At 40.9% G+C, this 17,896-nt stretch overlaps 1 protein-coding gene across 10 annotated transcripts in view; it reads right to left on the bottom strand.

Moving 5' to 3' along the window:
* Positions 1-17,896, bottom strand: part of ncor2 (nuclear receptor corepressor 2) — a 108,018-nt gene that overhangs the window by 69,374 nt on the left and 20,748 nt on the right. For all 10 annotated transcript variants that reach the window (XM_033620137.2, XM_033620142.2, XM_033620140.2 and 7 more), the window contains exons 2-4: positions 6,758-6,953; positions 5,793-5,908; positions 88-265 (exon numbers count right to left, since the gene is read on the bottom strand). In XM_033620137.2, the coding sequence (XP_033476028.1) occupies positions 88-265; positions 5,793-5,908; positions 6,758-6,862 (399 nt within the window). In that variant the 5' untranslated portion in view covers positions 6,863-6,953. The remainder of the gene's footprint in view (positions 1-87; positions 266-5,792; positions 5,909-6,757; positions 6,954-17,896) is intronic.

Raw genomic sequence — 17,896 nt, 5'->3', positions numbered from 1 at the left:
GAATCTACCCCCAAGTATCATGATAGTATTCAATTGGTAGATAGGCATATTGCCCCAGCTCTACTGCACTTCACTGTGAATACTGACCTTTGCCATATCCTCAGCCCCTCCCAGAGGCAGTTGAGGCCGGTGGGATGAGGGCCTCATTAGAGACTCTGGTCCCATTTCTAAACGAGGCCTTTTGATCTCTGCATATTCCACCTCCGATTGGCCGCTGGGCTCTTGCAGGTAGATGTGATCATAGCGGATATGCTGCTCTTGTCCTCTGCAACAGAAAAGAATACAATACAAATCCAGACCTTATTAGAAAACAAACTTCCAAAGCATATTCAGGTAATAGCTGGAGCAAACAGAATGAGACATGACAAATCAAATCAATGGACACAAGGCGAAATAAACAAACAAAAATTAATTATATGTGTCGCCTCAAATTGATACCCAGGTTAAATAATGTGAGATGTGAAGACATCAATAATAATGAGACAATATTGATCTTCTGAATGAGAGCTGAGCCTTGGTGCAGGTTTTGTTTAATCATGATGGCCTAATCAAATCCCTTTTATACAGGCTCCATTTAACCACACAAAGACACATTTGTACAAAAGCACAAGATGACAGTTACAGCCGGAGATCAGGCTGACCTAAATCTTTACTGTTGTGTTCAAGGCACACACATACGCCAGCTGGCTTGATTTGGTTTAAACAGAATCATCATAAAGTAATCACTGAAGACCATTTTTTCTGCAAAATGGGAACATGTAATGGGTCACTCAACAGTGGGAAGTGGAAAGAAAGGGAAATTGGAAATGGTGACTCACTGTAACACTACCATCTAATGGTTTTAAATTTAGCAGCATATGGTAGAGCTGCTCTTGTGTGAGGTTTTGCAGTCACTGCTAGGCAGTCAATGGCTACACACACAAAGCCAAAAAAGTGCTTTGTTTAGACTTGTAGTAGGAGCTATGGCACACCCTATACTGTACCCCAAAACTAGAGATGATCTGGATGGCCAGGAATGCTAACAATTACGCTAACAGCGACCGGAGGAGGGGGAAGCACTATACTGTAATGTGATCTGGTCTTGATTTGCTGCATGTGTGGTGCAAGTATAAAACACATTCTGCATGTGTTCATCATTGGGGAAGTGGATAAAAACACAGTAAAGTGCACCAGTAAAATGGACCCTTGGTGTGTTGTCAAATGACAGTTTCTGAATGTTAACTGCACTGGCTACTAAGATTTAGGAAATTTTATTAGCCCACTTGTAAATGGCTCTCTGTTCTGTCTGAGGGAACGGTTTTCTCAAGTCTGCCCTGGAGGCAGATGCCAGAATGTCAGTGACTTTGCTGCCAGTGTCAAAATGGAAGTGGCTTTTGAAGAGAAGAGGGAAAACACAACCATAATTGCTGGTCCAGGCCCACAATGGCCTAGTGTGTGGTTTCTTTATGTGCCAAAGAGCATGGAGCCTGTGTCTGCCCAGTGGGGTGCTGGTGGGTTGGTGTAACGATCAAGACCATCCTAGGACTAGACTTTATGAAAGATACTACGTCATATCACTTATGTAATAAGCAGGGCTAAATCTGCATGATAAAAGGTGTCATGGGATGCTGAGGAAAGAAATAGATTGTGGATGTTTATCTGACTGATTGCCTAAATAGTACCTCGAAAAATAGGGGGACAAAATTAATACCCAGATAGTGTGTGACAACTCCCCCCGTACACATTTTTCTCACTCATTCAATCGCACACTTCCTCATCTCCATAGAGGGTTGGCACTTACATAATCACATCATCAAGCTCTAGCCCACGCCCCTTCTCTTCCCCTCCCTCCCCCTCTTTCTTTCTCCCTCTCCCTCTTGTGAGCGTGCAGAATAAGCTGATCCCTGGGGAGGATTTGTCTGGAGGATGAGAGAGAAAGAGATGTGTGTAGAGGTGGGGGGCGGAGTGTGTGGGGAGGAGAGGGACAGGGGCACCACAACGGCTCCATTACTTTCTTACTGTTTTAGGCCCCATTACAACAAGAACAGAGATCGTGTGTGCTGATAGCAGCCTGTTATTGTGAAAGCACTATGGCGATTGTGCTGCTGCCAATCTCTTCGTTGCTCCCCAGAGGAGCAGCTCCACAGCTGTGCACGGCGCAGGGATGGCTAACAGAGAGAGAGGCCAGGCTAACTGCACCACAGCTGGGATGAATGAAACTGAGTAAGCGTACAGAAGAGGAGGGACAATGGGTGGAGTCCAAAAACTTAAGCCTTCAACTTTTCTCTTCATACTGCTGAACAAAAAAGGCATTACCCAATGGCCAAAACAGCGGGAGACTGAGATATTTACAACCGCTAAATGCTGGATACTGGAATAAATAAAAGCTGTTTTCTAAAAATGGGTAGGGGTGGAAAAAGCAATCCATTCCTGGATGGAACATAATTCGCTTTTGAGTAATTCAGCATTGGTACTCTACATTCCTCATAAGAACTAAATATATGTGCACATATTTGAAAACACTGACGACTATGCACATACCCAAACGCTGAAGTCTGAACAGAAGCCTCATATTACTACTTTAATACCCATTTACTACATCAACTAAAGTTCACAGATAAATGACAACAATAATCACAGCTACTGCACAAACTCATTTTACATTATTCCACCAGATTTGTTTGCACTGGACTCTTTGTTCTGGCCAGAGAAGAAACCCTGTTAAGTGGTTTCTCTGTCTTGTTATGCTTGCTGTAAAATGTATTCATTCCCTTTCTCAAGTAGCCTGGGTGATCTCAGACAGATGGGAAGAGGCGGAGTGACTGAGATATTGCCTGGAGTAAAGAGGAGGATGAAACAAACAACTAGCTCAGTGGCTCACCAATGATTATACTGTTGTGGTTTTCTGACCTGTAATTAGGGTAAATTTGGAGCATTAACTAAATAGCACATTTTCACCTTGTCCTCAGTCCAAGATGATTAAAGAGGAGATAAAGGACGCACAGATCTAACATACTAAGAAACAGCTTATGTCATCTTTAAAGGGAAGTGCAGCTTCTAGGGCCATATTCGTGCTTATGTTCTCTGTCAGAGTGTGAACAACCCTCAGCTTGCTACAAATGGAGACATGGTGTGCAGAATTACGGAGACTTATAAAAAGACAAGCACACATCTGAGAAGAGAATAGACTGAAGGATTGCCAAGGCCAGAATTACACTATTCAGACTCTGAATGAGAACACACAATGAGGGCTTTAGACTGGATTCTAAGCCCTCTAAAGGAATGCTGAAGGACTGATATATTCAACTGAAAGACTCCCCACCCACAAATGCCTGCCAGTAAGACCAGCGGTTTATTTCACTGTCTCCACAAAGAAACGTGGGACTGCTAGTCTCCCCTTTTTTATATGATGGTTATTTTTTTATCAACTGGAAAACAACCTCACTTCTTCACTGTAGAAGTTACACAAGGCATCTGTCTTGTGGGAACAGGCATCATGTATGCAGAGAGTGACTGCCAAAGCACCAGTGATTGAATGAAGGGTGTCAGCAAATCAGGCACTGGTGGGTAGCAGTTAAACAGTGTGGTGTTTATTTCTGTAGCAACCCATGACCTAGTATTCCCACATTGTGGGCTAGGCTATGCTAACTGTTAACAGGAACACCACACAGCTCTGGCCTTTACATTGAAGACCATAATCCCATCTGATTGATAGTTAAAGAGGTCGACACAACACGCAACGGCCACACACTGCGATAGAGTCATTCTACCATCTGCTGTCTGCTGCTATAACACCATTTCGTTCCAGAAGCTAGAGGTACACAAATTATTTGACATATTTAGAAAGACAACCCCCATTACACATCCGACATACTGTGCATGTAACAAATATCTGCCAGCTGATTTCTAGGAAATTAAATGCCTTGAAAATTTAATTTTTCACTTTCTGATATTTCAACGCATGCAAGACAATCTGCCATGACAATCACCTGAGGAGAAAAAAAATCTTGTGACTTATCCTCTGTGCATCATGCAAAATTCATTGCATGCACATAAATTATTCACAAGTACTCATCAAGACTCATCCTCAAAAAAGCATGGCTATATAAATAATAAACAACTTTGGTAGGTACAAGACCTGTGTCTCCAGAGGAAAGGTACTATACATACAATGATTTGCCTGACTTACTGTTGGTCTATTGAAGATGGCAAAACTCTGCAAGCTCCATTGCCCCGCAGAGTCATTTAACACAACATTACAGAGGAACGGCTTGCAGATGCCAATTACATGAGGATTACACTGGGGGAGGGTTAACAGGCAGAGGCTTTAGTAGAATAATACTGCATAAAAATGCAGCCTGCATGACGCTTCCATTGAGCGTGCTTTGTCGCTCAGTCGTCAAGGCTCAACAAGGACAAACACATTAAAGGGGCATTGCTACCATTTTCATGTGAATGGTATACAGTTCTTTCACTGGTTGACTGTGAACACCAGAAACTGCATCTAGCATCTGAAAAAAGTGTGTGAAACTAAAAATGTCATGTCATCTATAATCCCCACCAGAGGATGATGAGTAAGATTGATAATATCATGGTGCATTTCTTCTGTTAAAAGTTCTAGCAATTATATTTGGCCGGAATATTTTCACATAATTATGTTTGCGCAACTTTAAAAGATTTTATTTTAATGCCCTGATTCTATATTTGTACTATAAATAATACTGCACAAATAAATGATTTAACTAACAACACCCAGTAAAGACCGTAATGTAAAAACAACAATGTAATTGAAAGCACAAGAAATCTAAAATTTAGGGATGCACCAAATATTTGGTAACCGAATATATTCGGCCGAATATTGCAAAAAAAACACACATTCGGTATTCGGTGGAATAAGTTAAAAGCAAGGCCAAATAATAGCGGAGTTTTGATAACGCAATCAAACGGCGTGCCGTCACGGCACTCGCATTTGCGACTAAAAATAGTTTTGAGCGAGCAAAATAGGCTTAAATCATTCAGCACGCTATGCGAGCAGCCTACAGATTTCAACCAGCAGCAGAAACGAAAGGCGAATCCCACCGATTGTGGGTTGAACGGGGGTCACAGACACAGACAGTAACATTAATGTATTCCTGTCAAATACGGCGGCCATCAGCTTACCAGCCGACGGAGAAGTCGGTTCCAATAATATCCTCTTCTTGGTGTCATGACTGCCCAGAAGTACCTGAACAGCCGAGCCAGCCGAACACAGGTATGTGATGTGTCAGAGGAGAAACGAGCCGTTCACATTTCTCTCTTTGTGGCAGGTAACGGCCCACAAACCTCACCGCACTTTAGGGACTGTTCATTACTTATGAAGGGACTGTCTTTTTTATTTTATTTTGATCCCCCCTGTTAATCACTTATTGATGCTGTTTTTGAAGTATGAATAAGTCAATAAGTAATTCATTCCATTGAAATATCATTGATGTATTATAGAAAAGTGATTTATCTTTTCATAAATGACAAAAGGCACATCTGCCTCATTTTCGCTGTGGTATCGTGATACTACTCAGAACCATGATATTTTCATTGGTATCGCACAGTGGGTCCCAATTTTGATACCATGACAACACTAATCTGGAGGGGGTTCATCTGCAAAAACTAATGAACAACTAAACAATGATATTCAGTACTCGGTATTCGGCCAAGCGTTTAGTAATATTCGGCTTCGGCCACAAATTTTCATTTCGGTGCATCCCTACTAAAATTATCTTAAAAATGGCAATATGCTGCTTGTGAGAAAGGAGACTTTATGACCATGGTGCACCTACCTCTCATTCCCAGGCTGAAACTCTGAAAGTAAGGAGGGCCGACGGCGATGGGGCTGGGCCAGGTGGGAGCTGTAGTCCCTGGCATGGTGAGAGTGGTAGTCAACCAGTCCCACTTCCTGAAAGACAAACAAAACAAAGTGGTCAGCATGATGCCAGATATCCTGTATTTATCCCTTCTCCTTGAAAATGATGCATTCATTCCAAAAAGGAATAAAAACATTTTGGCATTTCCTCGCATTCCCTGCCTTGTTTCTTCTGTTATGTCCAGTCGTTTTCTCTCCAGCTCTCATTTCTCCCTCTCCTTCCATGTGGAAATGGGGCAACCCATGCAGCTACTGTAAACCGGACCCTCTGCCAGTAAGGAACTGTGGGACACAGCCCGTCAACCCTCATCTCATCCTGACTGTGATGACAAGAGGGAGTGGTAGGATTAACTACAGGTGCAGCTATGGAGATCCTGGGGGGGGGGGGGGGGGTAAGCCTTGGTTCTCCCGCCATAAGAGAACAAAAAAGGCCTTGCAAACACAGGAGGTCAAAGAATGAACTTCTACATCAGCTAGAGGCCTCTTCTTTGAAGCACAGACAGCTCCGGCCCTAATAAACAGAGGAACATAATCTTGATAATTAGGAGAGTTTGGTGGAAATAATGGGGAAGGCCTTAATGTGACTCCATGATGACAACATGAACTGCCAACTCAAACATCTAATGAGGGAACAGCTCTGTGTGCACAACACTGCAACCTGAGAATGTTTCTGTTGGAAAAACACCAGTGGGGGCCCCTGGGGTCAGGCCCTTACCAGTGGTTCAGAGTAATGCCCTGTTTACTAAATATTCGGGCAGGCAGAGCCAGAACTACAACTCAAGTAAAATCTCTCAAAGGGTTTTACCTTGAAAAAAAGAAAAGAAAAAAAAAAAAGGCACTACAGGTGGTGCCATTAAAAACATTGTGTGCCAGGCCCCTTACCGTGTGTGCCCGTTGCAGCTGCAGTGGTAAACTGGCAGGGTTTGGCAGGTGCCGTGTATCCACAGCCCTTCGACCCGGCGGCACAGACTGGGGATGAGAGGACATGCTGGCACAGCCGCTTCCTCTACAGGCAGGAAGTGGGTGTGGCTGCAGAGCAGATGCCGTGCATTATTGGCTGTTCCTCTTAGCCAGCAACCTGCAGAGAAAAAAAATAGCACATTAGACTTTTTTGTAGTTGAGCGACTCCAGTGGAATTGCTTTGGTCGATGTCATACCTGCAATACATAAGACATTATACAATAATGCATGACTGCAGCTCTTAAACAATTTGATGTTTTCTGGCTAGCATCTCCAGAGTAGCTAGAGATGAAAGTGTGTGTCTCTGTCTGCTCCGGATATCAGAATGTCATCACCTCCCTACCACAGCTGCTCCCCCCTCCATTGCTCCTAGCAAAGAAGTGAAAGTCCCTGCACCTGCTAGACTGAACCCCTCCTTCTCTGCTTACTGAATGGCCCACTGTCCTAACACTGAGGACTCACAGACAGAGACCAGCCAAGTCAAGCAACCAGCCCGTAAACCAAAAATACTCAGAGTTTAATGGGGCTTTACAGGCAACATAAATAACTCAATGACAGATAGAGATGTAGGCCTTGAGAGTCGAGCACTGGATTTTAACTCCAGATGACGTTATGCACACTAGATCGACCTCATCCACAAGGAGTGTGTCATATATTGACCAAGAGTGATGATATAAGTAAAAACAGGCAGACACTGAGCTGGAGCACAACCTCACATATGCTCTCTGTGAACGCTGAGGGAAGAGATGTTTATTCTGCACATAGGTAGTGAAAAAGGAAAGTAGGTAGGAGTGAAAATAAAGAGGCATGAAGAAAGGGCCATAATCCTATCACAGTGACCATGCAGACTGCAGCACACACCAACAAAGTATAACCGTATTGTTGAAATCGGAGACAATGCTGAGGAAGAACAAGGTGGACCTATGGAAATAGCTTCAAACCCTCAATGGGAATGAAATTTCCAAAGAATTCAAGATCTTGTTCTACAAAAATTCAATGTTGAGTATTCAGCTCTGGTCAGCTTGTTACAGCACCGTGATGGTTGTAGTAGTAGTAATAGTTGTAGTAGTAGGTGGACTAGTACTCGTGACATGTGTCCCTGTGATTCCTGCCAACAAAGCCATTAGGACTCCTGCCATTTCTATGAGCCTCTGAGTGATGACGCCTCTCTCTCATAGCTCATGTTTCAGCACTGTGCGAGCCACACAAGAGGCGCAGTGGCAGAAATATGGTCTCTTAACATGGCACTGATCAAAATCTTGACAAGATAGCAAAGTGCTCTGGGTACCCTGCAAATCTGTTAACTGAAAGGAAAATCCACCACCACTTTGACAAACTCCTCCAGGACAGTTCACATGCATTTTATTTTGTAGATAACAATAAATGAGATTTGGCACTAAATGTAAGTGTTCACGATGTGTATGTGTTTGTTTTAAAATAAATATAGTCTATGAATAATAACCATTATTACTTCAAAAACATAACAAGGAATTTTGAGAAAATTTGAAATGTCATAAGATATTCAACCTGTATCTTTAACATAATTTAAAGTCCCCCTCAAGACACATTTGAAGTATGTAACAAATGCTCTGGTATATTAATATTTTGTTTAACCTGGTTTCGTACATTAAGAAAACCCTCTGAAAAAAGACTAAAAGCACATCTATCCCCTTCTTCCTTATTGAGAAATTCTGGATCTGACCTTAAACTGTCCACCACTGCTGCTTGTGCCAGGTTTCACTTTCTCTACTACTACTGAGAAGTGTGAAGACAAATTCTGGATATGCAAGACTACAGCTAGGTTGACTGGTAAAAAATCTGTGCACATCAAGATGGCTAGCATTAGTATTAAAATTTCAGCCATACATGTTTGAGCTTCAGTCAGACCCAGACTCAGATGAGGAGTCTGTTGTACACAAAGTCAGTGACTAGCTGATGTATCAGAATGGTATATGTAGTTAGCATCTTTTATTTGTTTAGGTTGTCTGTTAGCTTGTTCACTTGTAGGCTAAGTGGCAGCAGCTGACACTGTGTTAATGGTTGTGAAACATACAATAGTATCTGCTAGGACTTTATAGTACACTCACATTGACTACTTTTTGGGCCTTAAGAAGTCTGATACACCCAATGAACTACTTCACAGTGTCAATTGCAACCAGATCTGGTGTCTAATTGAGATCTGTTTTGATTTGCCAGAATGTGTTACCACACCCAGCTAGTAAATGTGACTTACAAATTCAATTTAGATTGGGCTTTTAATTGAAGTTTTATGGTTTATGCTTTGTAGGAATTAGTAATACATTGTGCTAAATTAATAGATCATGTATAGTGGTTTTGGATTGTTGATACCATTTCTCAATAAACCTTAGTATGACTTGTTGACAACTTGGACCTGAACACAGTGCATGTATCTGCTTGTTATTGCACAGCAGTGAAGTTCATTGGCATCAGGTAGTACTTTTGTTTAGTAAAATACGTTATCACTTAGGGGTGTAACGGTACACAAAAATCTCGGTTCGGTACGTACCTTGGTACACAAGTCACGGTTCGTTTTTTTTCGGTACAGTAATGAAAAAAATTGACAACTATTAAATATCTTTTACTTATTGGTAACCTTATTAAAACATACCACCACACCAGTTAACTCTTTTTGCACAATTTTTGAATGAAACAAATATATATTTTTCACATTGTTTGAATGAAAATAGAAATATAAAAAGTGAAAAATAAAATCCTACTGTTTTTTAACACATTTTTTGAATGAAAAATATAAATATATATTTCTGCTTTAACAGTTTTACTCAATTAAAATAAAAAGTATAGTGCAGCTGGTCAGCTTTAAAGCCTGCTCAGATTCAGTTTTACTAGGAACTTAGCTTTCCCCACTTTGTTAAAGTGCAGTACACAAAACATGCTTATATCTAAAGTGCAGCTTAAACAATTTTACTCAACTCCAATGGCGTTGATTATTTCTTTAGCGCGATGGTCAGGGAAACGCTTTCTTTTTAAACGACGACAATATCGTAGTTTGCACCAGATTGCTTTTTCTAGTCGTGCTGGTTAACGTTCAAACTCGGGTGGTGTTGCTTTTGATGCGTTAGCATGTTAGACGTGTTTCCAAGTACATACCCGACCGCTGTTCTGCAGTGTTGGCACACTGCTTTTGTCTTGTCAACTTGTTTATTTCCATCTTCGTATTTTACCCTGAAACCAAAGTGTTCCCAAACGGAGGACATAAGGTTTGCGGATGGGTCTTCAGGTTCGTCAGGCTCACTTGCCATGTTGTCAAAATGCGAGAATGCGCTGCACAAAGTGAAAGCGGAGATTTACGGGACTCGGCCCGTCACTCAATTATGTCCGTCAGGGAACTAGATATTTTAAATGGTTCGGCTCGCAAAAACGGAATTAAAATAAAACAAAATAAAATAAAATAATATCCTGCGCCCAATAATTCGGTACAGGGTCGTGCCGAACCGAAAGTCGCGTACTGAACGGTTTGACACAAATACATGTACCGTTACGGCCCTATTATCACTACAAACTGTGGTTGTGTCAACATAAATGACAGTGCTGTCACAAGCACAAGAACCTTGTCCATGAGGAACGACTGGCAAAATATTTTGGGACACGATAAACAGTATTATTGGCGGGAAAATACAATTAAGTTTTCAATAACAGTTGTACACCTAAATGTAAGTATTTTAATTGAAAACTAAACAATAACACTCGGACAAACTCACAACCAATGGTGGTCTAAAAACTGTAATACTCTCTTACAAGTACTAATGCCAGGTCAGCTACCTCCACTGGTGGCCACAGTTCCTCATAGTGGTCCCTTTAAGTCCCGACCTGTACAGGGTTTGAGTAATGACCTCTGCAACCAGCAGTAAACAAGCACTTATAATAGCACTATGAACCTGAGTCCAGACAACATCACAAGGTTTCATCATTAGCATAGTATAACCTATAGTAGAGTGCCAGTGTGCCAGTCTCTGTTGTCTGACTCTTTATTTCAGCACAAAGAGGGGCACTATCTACCCTTCCTTCCTGCCCCACTGTCACAAACACAAAGTGTCATTTGATTTCAGTTATGCAAAGGGCTCTATTACGAGAGGCTGAACATGGCTCAGGCTTTAAGGAACAGAGGAGCTCTGTAAACATGGGCTGAGAGAGGCCACGAGATACAAAAACACTGCTGAAATTCTCACACCAGCTAGACTTTGCCTTTGTGTCAAGTAGTCTAAACTGTGGCTTCAAATATTTTCAAGCAACTGGTGTACACTCGTCTTTCGGCGAGACAGACCTGCATAAACAGACCACACAAAGGGGAAGTGCTAAAGTCCTGGAGTAGACCTCACTGGTGGTGAAATACTAGATGCGGAATACTCATGATATTGACAAAGCATGCAAATGTGCTCAACAAAGGGCAGAAAAAGAGGCCAGCGAGACAAAGAGGGGGTGAGATAAGCCATCCTCCTGGGAAGCCTCTCTTTGATGACCGTCCAGTCCAGAGAGATTCCCCTGAGAAGGACGAAAACAAGTCTGAAGGCAGTCACAAGATCTGCAGAGGACAAAAAACCTGAATCAAGATGAGAGGGCGAACACAATGAGAAAGCTTTGACATAAACTCTGAGGCGAATGGGGCCTTTCCAGATGAGAGGCTAAACACATGCACTGGCACTGCTACAGACACCCACAGGCAAGTCGATGGCTCACTGCCAACACTGCGAATGAACTCAGTCACCTCAGTCTCTCACTCTAGCGTGCTTTCCTTCTCCCCTCTCTTGCTTTCGTCTTCTGCACAGAGTAGAGTGGGCCTCAGACTTCAGCGGTGCAAGCCAATATTTCATCCTCTTACCCCCCACCCTCCCTCTTCATTTTAGGAATGGCTGTGGAAATACTAGCACAGAGTACACAGACAGCTTCCAGCCTGCCAAGCAGAGCAGGAGGCTGACTTCAAACAACAGTTTAATTCTACCGACATAAACAGTTAATCAAATCTCTGTCTAGTCTGACTTAGTAGCTTGACAGTCAAGCTCTAAAACAGAGTACAAGGAATTCAACAGCTTGTAACATATTTTTTGATAAGAGCCTTGGTAGCATAGCTTGGACCCTGATAGAACTAATGGTGTGATCAGCCAAACACCACAGCACTGTACTGTTAATCATATGTTAATCATAATCAAAAATATCATGTTAGAAAAAACACATTAGGATACTGAGGTATCAAGAAGGACTTCTGCAATCATTATGACAGCCAAATGAGATGATGGCTCTAAAGGTGCTCCGATCAGGATTTCTGGGGCACAATACCCAGAGCAGCATCGGCTGATACCATTCACAATGTCCACTTGAAGCCTTCCATTTATCATGTAGCATTATTATATTTGTGTAACTATATTTAATAGCACTGTATATCAAGTATTAAAATCAAGGGGTGAGACAGCATCATGATGACAACTGTTTATTAATTGGCCATGTTGTTTATTAACATGTTAATAAATGTTAATGTTAATACATTTCCATTTTAAAACAGTATTTTCACATGAAACGATCTCCATACACACAAGTGTTTAAGCACCATTTCAGAAACAGAGTGCATTTTGAATTGCATACTTCTTCTTTTTACTTTTAGTAGGCACTGCAGCTGCTCTTTAAAGTATGTTCTGTTGCATGTAGTATGTACACAATCTTGACATACTACTTCTCTGAACATTACGCCCTGAACTTTGACCCTCTTTCTCATATAAGTGTTACCTTGGAGATAGAACAAAACGCCCTTCACCAGAGCTCTGCTGTGCAAGTTGGCTAAAATGCGACTGTGTTGTTCTGTCGGCAAATGCAGTGACTTTAATCAGCAGTGAGTTAGAAGTATAAATACTAAATGTCATTTGTTAAGCTACGAGTACAGGAATACTCCGCTAGCTGCCAAAATAATTTATGCAAAAAGTGCTTGAACTAATAATGGCTGACTAGAAAAAAATAATGACATGTCTATAAGCCATATTACTTTTGTTAAAGAATCTTGTTGTTTACCCATGTATTATGGCTGTTGGGAGAAGATTTCCTTCAGGGCTTTAACCCAGATAGGCCTGAAGTTTTAGGAAAAAGACTGGGTTAAATAAAAGAAACTGAAGGTTAACTTATCCCATGTGCTGTTTAGTGTGTGCTAGTGGAGTCAGTCATTACCACTCTCTATTGTACTTAACTGGTTACAATTATTTACATTATTTGTGCGTTGTTTTTATCTTTTATGGCCAAAAGTTAAAAAAAAAATAAAATTAAAAAGCCGGTGTAAACAAAACCTAGGCGAGATCAACGATCAAACTTTTTAGAACGAATATCAGCCAATAGCAATTGGTCACCCATCAATCGAAGCTCCCCCCAGTCAAATGCATGTAGCTACTGTAAAAAGGCAGATGAGTGAACTGTAATGGGCATCAGGCATGAGAACAACATCAGAAGTTTATAAAGAAGTGCCCTAGAGAGCCGAGCTTAGAGGAGGGGGCTGCTAGGACTCTCAGCCTAGGAATGTGGCACCCTGTCAGGTCTCATAAGGATTTATCTCCCTGGAGCCTCATTACCGAAAGGCCCGGGACAAGGAGGCTCTCGCTCGCTTACCCTTTCACTCACTCACCCTCATTCCTCAATACTAAACTGCTCACAAACACTATACATTTATGCAATCACTTGCTTTCTGAAAGATTTTCAAATGACCCTAGTCTTAACTTGCAGCATGGGTGGTCCAGTTTATGTTGTGTCAGAGTGACACCGGGTAGTGGGACCCTAACATTTTGTGAAAATAATGTACTGACTTTGTATTCCTAAAGAAACTGGTGGTCTTTTCCACCAACATTTATACAGTCAGTCAGCGCCTAGCAGCCATTAAAGCTAAATCTTGAGGAACTTCTGTGTTGGCTTCCACACACATCTGCAGAAGGGTGGGAGTGAAGCATCCCACCCTTCACCTCCCTCCCCATCAACTCTAATTTAACATGGAAACAAAGCCCCTGCAATGAATCCAGCGAAGCCTCAGTATTGAGGCAGTTTCTCAAGAAATACAATGTAACAGTTAAGTCTTTTCCAACTGACCTCACCCATTTTTGTTTTATCAAAACTATCTATGGAGTTCTCTATGACACAGTGATTACCCAGGGTAACATGCAAAGCCTGTTACAGATTTGCATTTTTCATTTTCTTTTTTGTACTTATTTTTTTCCTTCTTCACACATAAAACATCCAACATAGACGATATGCACTTGTTTAAGCTTGTTTAAGTCTTTTCATTCTGAACACATATAAAACACTTCAATGTTAATAATTATCATTACACATACACAAGTGCAGCACACATCAATTACCTCACATTTCATACCACTCTTGAATTGACATTATAGTAACTGAAGTATGATAATCAAACGTACTTTGTGGCTTAAACTAAGAGGAAAAACACACACAAATGTAATAGGAATAAAAATAATGAAATAAATACAATGAAATAAAGAGAAATAATACAAAGAAAAGAGGGGTGACTACAGTTCTGGCTTCGCTTGTATTAATGGTGACCATCTTTCAACAAACCCTTCTGTTCACAGCTGTAATCTTGCTATTATTCTCTCCATGATAAAAACCTTATTTAACCTGTCTCTCCAGTGCATTATGCTGGGGGCTGCAGATTCTACCAGGAAACTCATTTGCATTTTTCTATCGCAATCATATTTTTTCAGACTGCTTTCTGTGCAATAAAACCTCACACTTTAAACACTTGAAACTTAAATGGTCCATTCCTCTTGGCCCATGTGTCGACAACAGCACTGCAAGAAAAAAACTAATCGAAACACAGTGAAGTAAAGAGGAGGAAGTCGCAGTGCAACAGCCAGCGGAAAAAGAAATGGGAAGGTGATTGCAAACACCTTTAAATTAACGGTTGGACAACAGCAGGAAAAACACTCATAGATCTGCCAAACCCTAGTATAACGCCCTTTCCTCTGCTAAGCAGTAACATCCAAGACAATGCTGACAAGGCGGAATCCCCTATTACTAGTAGATGGTGTCACACTGACATTAAAAAAGGGGAAAACAACACAAGATGAATGTAGTGCAGGGGCCATAATGTAAGACAGTTCACTGCAGGTACACGGTTAACCTCAAACATAAAAGACCAGATGAACACAGGCTTATATTTGTACACTAAAAACATGTTGCAATCTTACAATCCTCATCTTGTTTAGCTCTGCCAGTCAAAAGTAATTTAATTCTGTCAGAGGAATCTCAAAAATCTTTAAATCCAAACTAATAAGTTCCCCTAACCATTACTGGAAAAACAGGCAAGCGAGAAAATGAGTTACTAACAGGGAAGTGAAATCAAATGTTAGGTGACAGAGAGGCTATAAAAGGCAGCAGGTGATATAATTATTGCCGGAGTGTCAGCTTGATATATAGTGCAGTTCCTGGCAGGCAGGTGGCTAGCGCAATGCTATTAGTACCAAACAGAGAAAGAACATCCCGACACCCCAAGCTGATCTTGCCTTACCTCTGTTCAACTTTCAGACAGGAAATCAGCGGTCACAACACACAGTCAGCAACTGAAGTCACTGTGAGAAAAGTGTGAACACCCACAGTCAACTTTGACACGGCTGTAATTTGTCTGACAGAAAGAGGTACAATCATCTCCCTAAACCACAGCCTGTCACACCTTTCATTTTGAATCTGACTGAACGGCACACTTCTCATCACACTAACAACAGTATGATTAGAACCAAAACAAACACAAAAAAAAAAACACCTACAGCTATGAGCGAGGAGAGAAAAATAAAATAAGTGATTGTGAAACCGAAAATGAACGTAGTACTGAGATATAAACAATGTTGAAATACAGCACAAATAGCCTTCATTTGGATTTTTTTTAGCTTTAATGGCGTCAGATGTGACTGTTACCAGTAGAACAGACACATATTCAACATTTTCAAACAGAACTGCTTAAAACAAATTGTGTATAACAGCCGGTATAGGTGTGGACCAAATGGGCTGCATAAAATATAATCACTGGCCACTTATTTTGCCTAAAAGGAAATTTCTAGTATGTATTCAAAGATTTTAAAAATTATACATGAATAAAATATTAATTGTTTGAGCTTTTGTCTACTACCTACCATACAGGATTGGATATTAACTATTTTGCCCATCTGCCACTGTGGCTGGTGGATTCCAAAATCTACCAGCCACTCAATAGATCACCATTGTCTTTTGGCTGGTGAATGAAGCAAATCTAGCAGCCACTTGAATATTTTACAGCATTTGGCTGGTGGCTGATGCTAATTCCAACCCTGCTACCATATCATTTATATTACACTAGAAAGATTCCATTACCAAAATTCAAATAAGTAAAGAGTGAGGTGTCGAAAGTAGGCTACCTAATTTGTCTCAAATGTGACAGATAAACAGTACAATGTTTATGATACAAATATATCATTTTTAGGTTGTAGATTAAAAAATGTCAGCATCAATTGGGCTAACAGTCAAAACTGTGGTGCTTCTTCCCTCTCCAGGAGAAGAAAATTACAGACCCCATTTGAAACTCAGTTTAGTATTGATCACTTTTTTGAGGCTTTCTGTTTTAACAACAGTGAGCCAGCCCTTTCCTACTGCTGAATTGCTGCCACCTTAAACATTGATGATTCTTAGAATCTTGGCAGGCTATACAGTTGTACAAATCAAGATTTGTCTAAAAAAACTTGCCACACTACAAAACTAACTATATCTGAAATGGAGAAGGGTGACAAAAACAGAGAGCAGCTCTACACAGAGTATGTACAACGGGTTTCTTTTTGCTGCTCTCAGCTCTGGTCCTGAATGCTACTGTTTCTATAAATTTGGATTTAATTACTGAGCTATGACCAGGACACACACACATACTGTTTTCATTTCTTTGTGTGGAAATGTCATTTTCACATCACAGATGATGGACAAAAACATCAAAACGTACTATAAAATGAGACAGAAATGAGACATCCTGCACAAACCACAATTTTCTAAATAGCCAGCTATCGTTAGTAGAGACCATAAGGATTTAATTTACTTATCCTAGATTTCTTTTAAAATAGCAGCCCACAAAACTATACTGTACACTACACAGTACAACTGACAAAATGCCGACATCATTGCTGATGAAAGGATCCTGCAAGTGTCACCTTGACAATAATGTCAGAGCAGTTTAACGTGACATCACTAAGGCAATTAGCTGAGAATCCCACCTACACTTAGGGAATACTCTTTACTAGGGATGTAACGATACCAGAAACTCACGATACCATATTACCACGATAAAGAGTCCACGATACGATATATATCACGATATTTATACAAGGGGAAAAAAGAGAAAATTTATTGTTAAAAATAGCTATTTTATTCAAAAATAGTGCATGGGCACTGTACAGCATGTTCTTCTTTTTAACTTGGAAGCGTATCATAAACAAATCAACACACAGTTGAACATGTGCTTTCATTTCCCCCCGTTACTGCTAGGCAGGCAGACATTAAAGTGCCATAACAAAGTCATGTCAATTAAAACTACAGTAGTCTGAGTGGGTGGAAGTTCGCTACAAAGATCAGCCTCTCATCGGAATGAGCCACCCGCTGAAGTCCCGCCCTACCACCTCCGGTTGCAGTTTTCAACACGTCCTTTACTAACTTTTGCGGTGTTTGATCTTGCGGGGATGTAGCCATTTTTCTGCCATGGATCGCGTCCTGTATGCAATATTTTTGTGGGCGTGTTACACCAAAACCTGTTTCCCCCCGGCAATATTTTTGCAAGCGCACCGTTGCTGTGGCACCGCCAAGAACAATTGTGATTGGTTGAAAGAAATACAAGCAGCCGGGGCGTTTTTTTTCTCCAATCTTAAAGTGAGAGTCGGCCCAGCCAGACCTTTCTTTTCTTGAGAAAGGTTTGGTGAGCGAGACTAAAACTATAGTGACAGAACATGAAAATGGAAACATTCAGTATTTTTTAACCTACTCTGAACAAAAGTAGTGTAGTACTATTACTAGAAAGTCATCTGAATG

This window comes from Epinephelus lanceolatus, chromosome 9 (genome assembly GCF_041903045.1).
Source record: "Epinephelus lanceolatus isolate andai-2023 chromosome 9, ASM4190304v1, whole genome shotgun sequence".
NCBI classification, from domain to species: domain Eukaryota; kingdom Metazoa; phylum Chordata; class Actinopteri; order Perciformes; family Serranidae; genus Epinephelus; species Epinephelus lanceolatus.
This window is presented reverse-complemented; position numbering and strand designations above follow the sequence as displayed.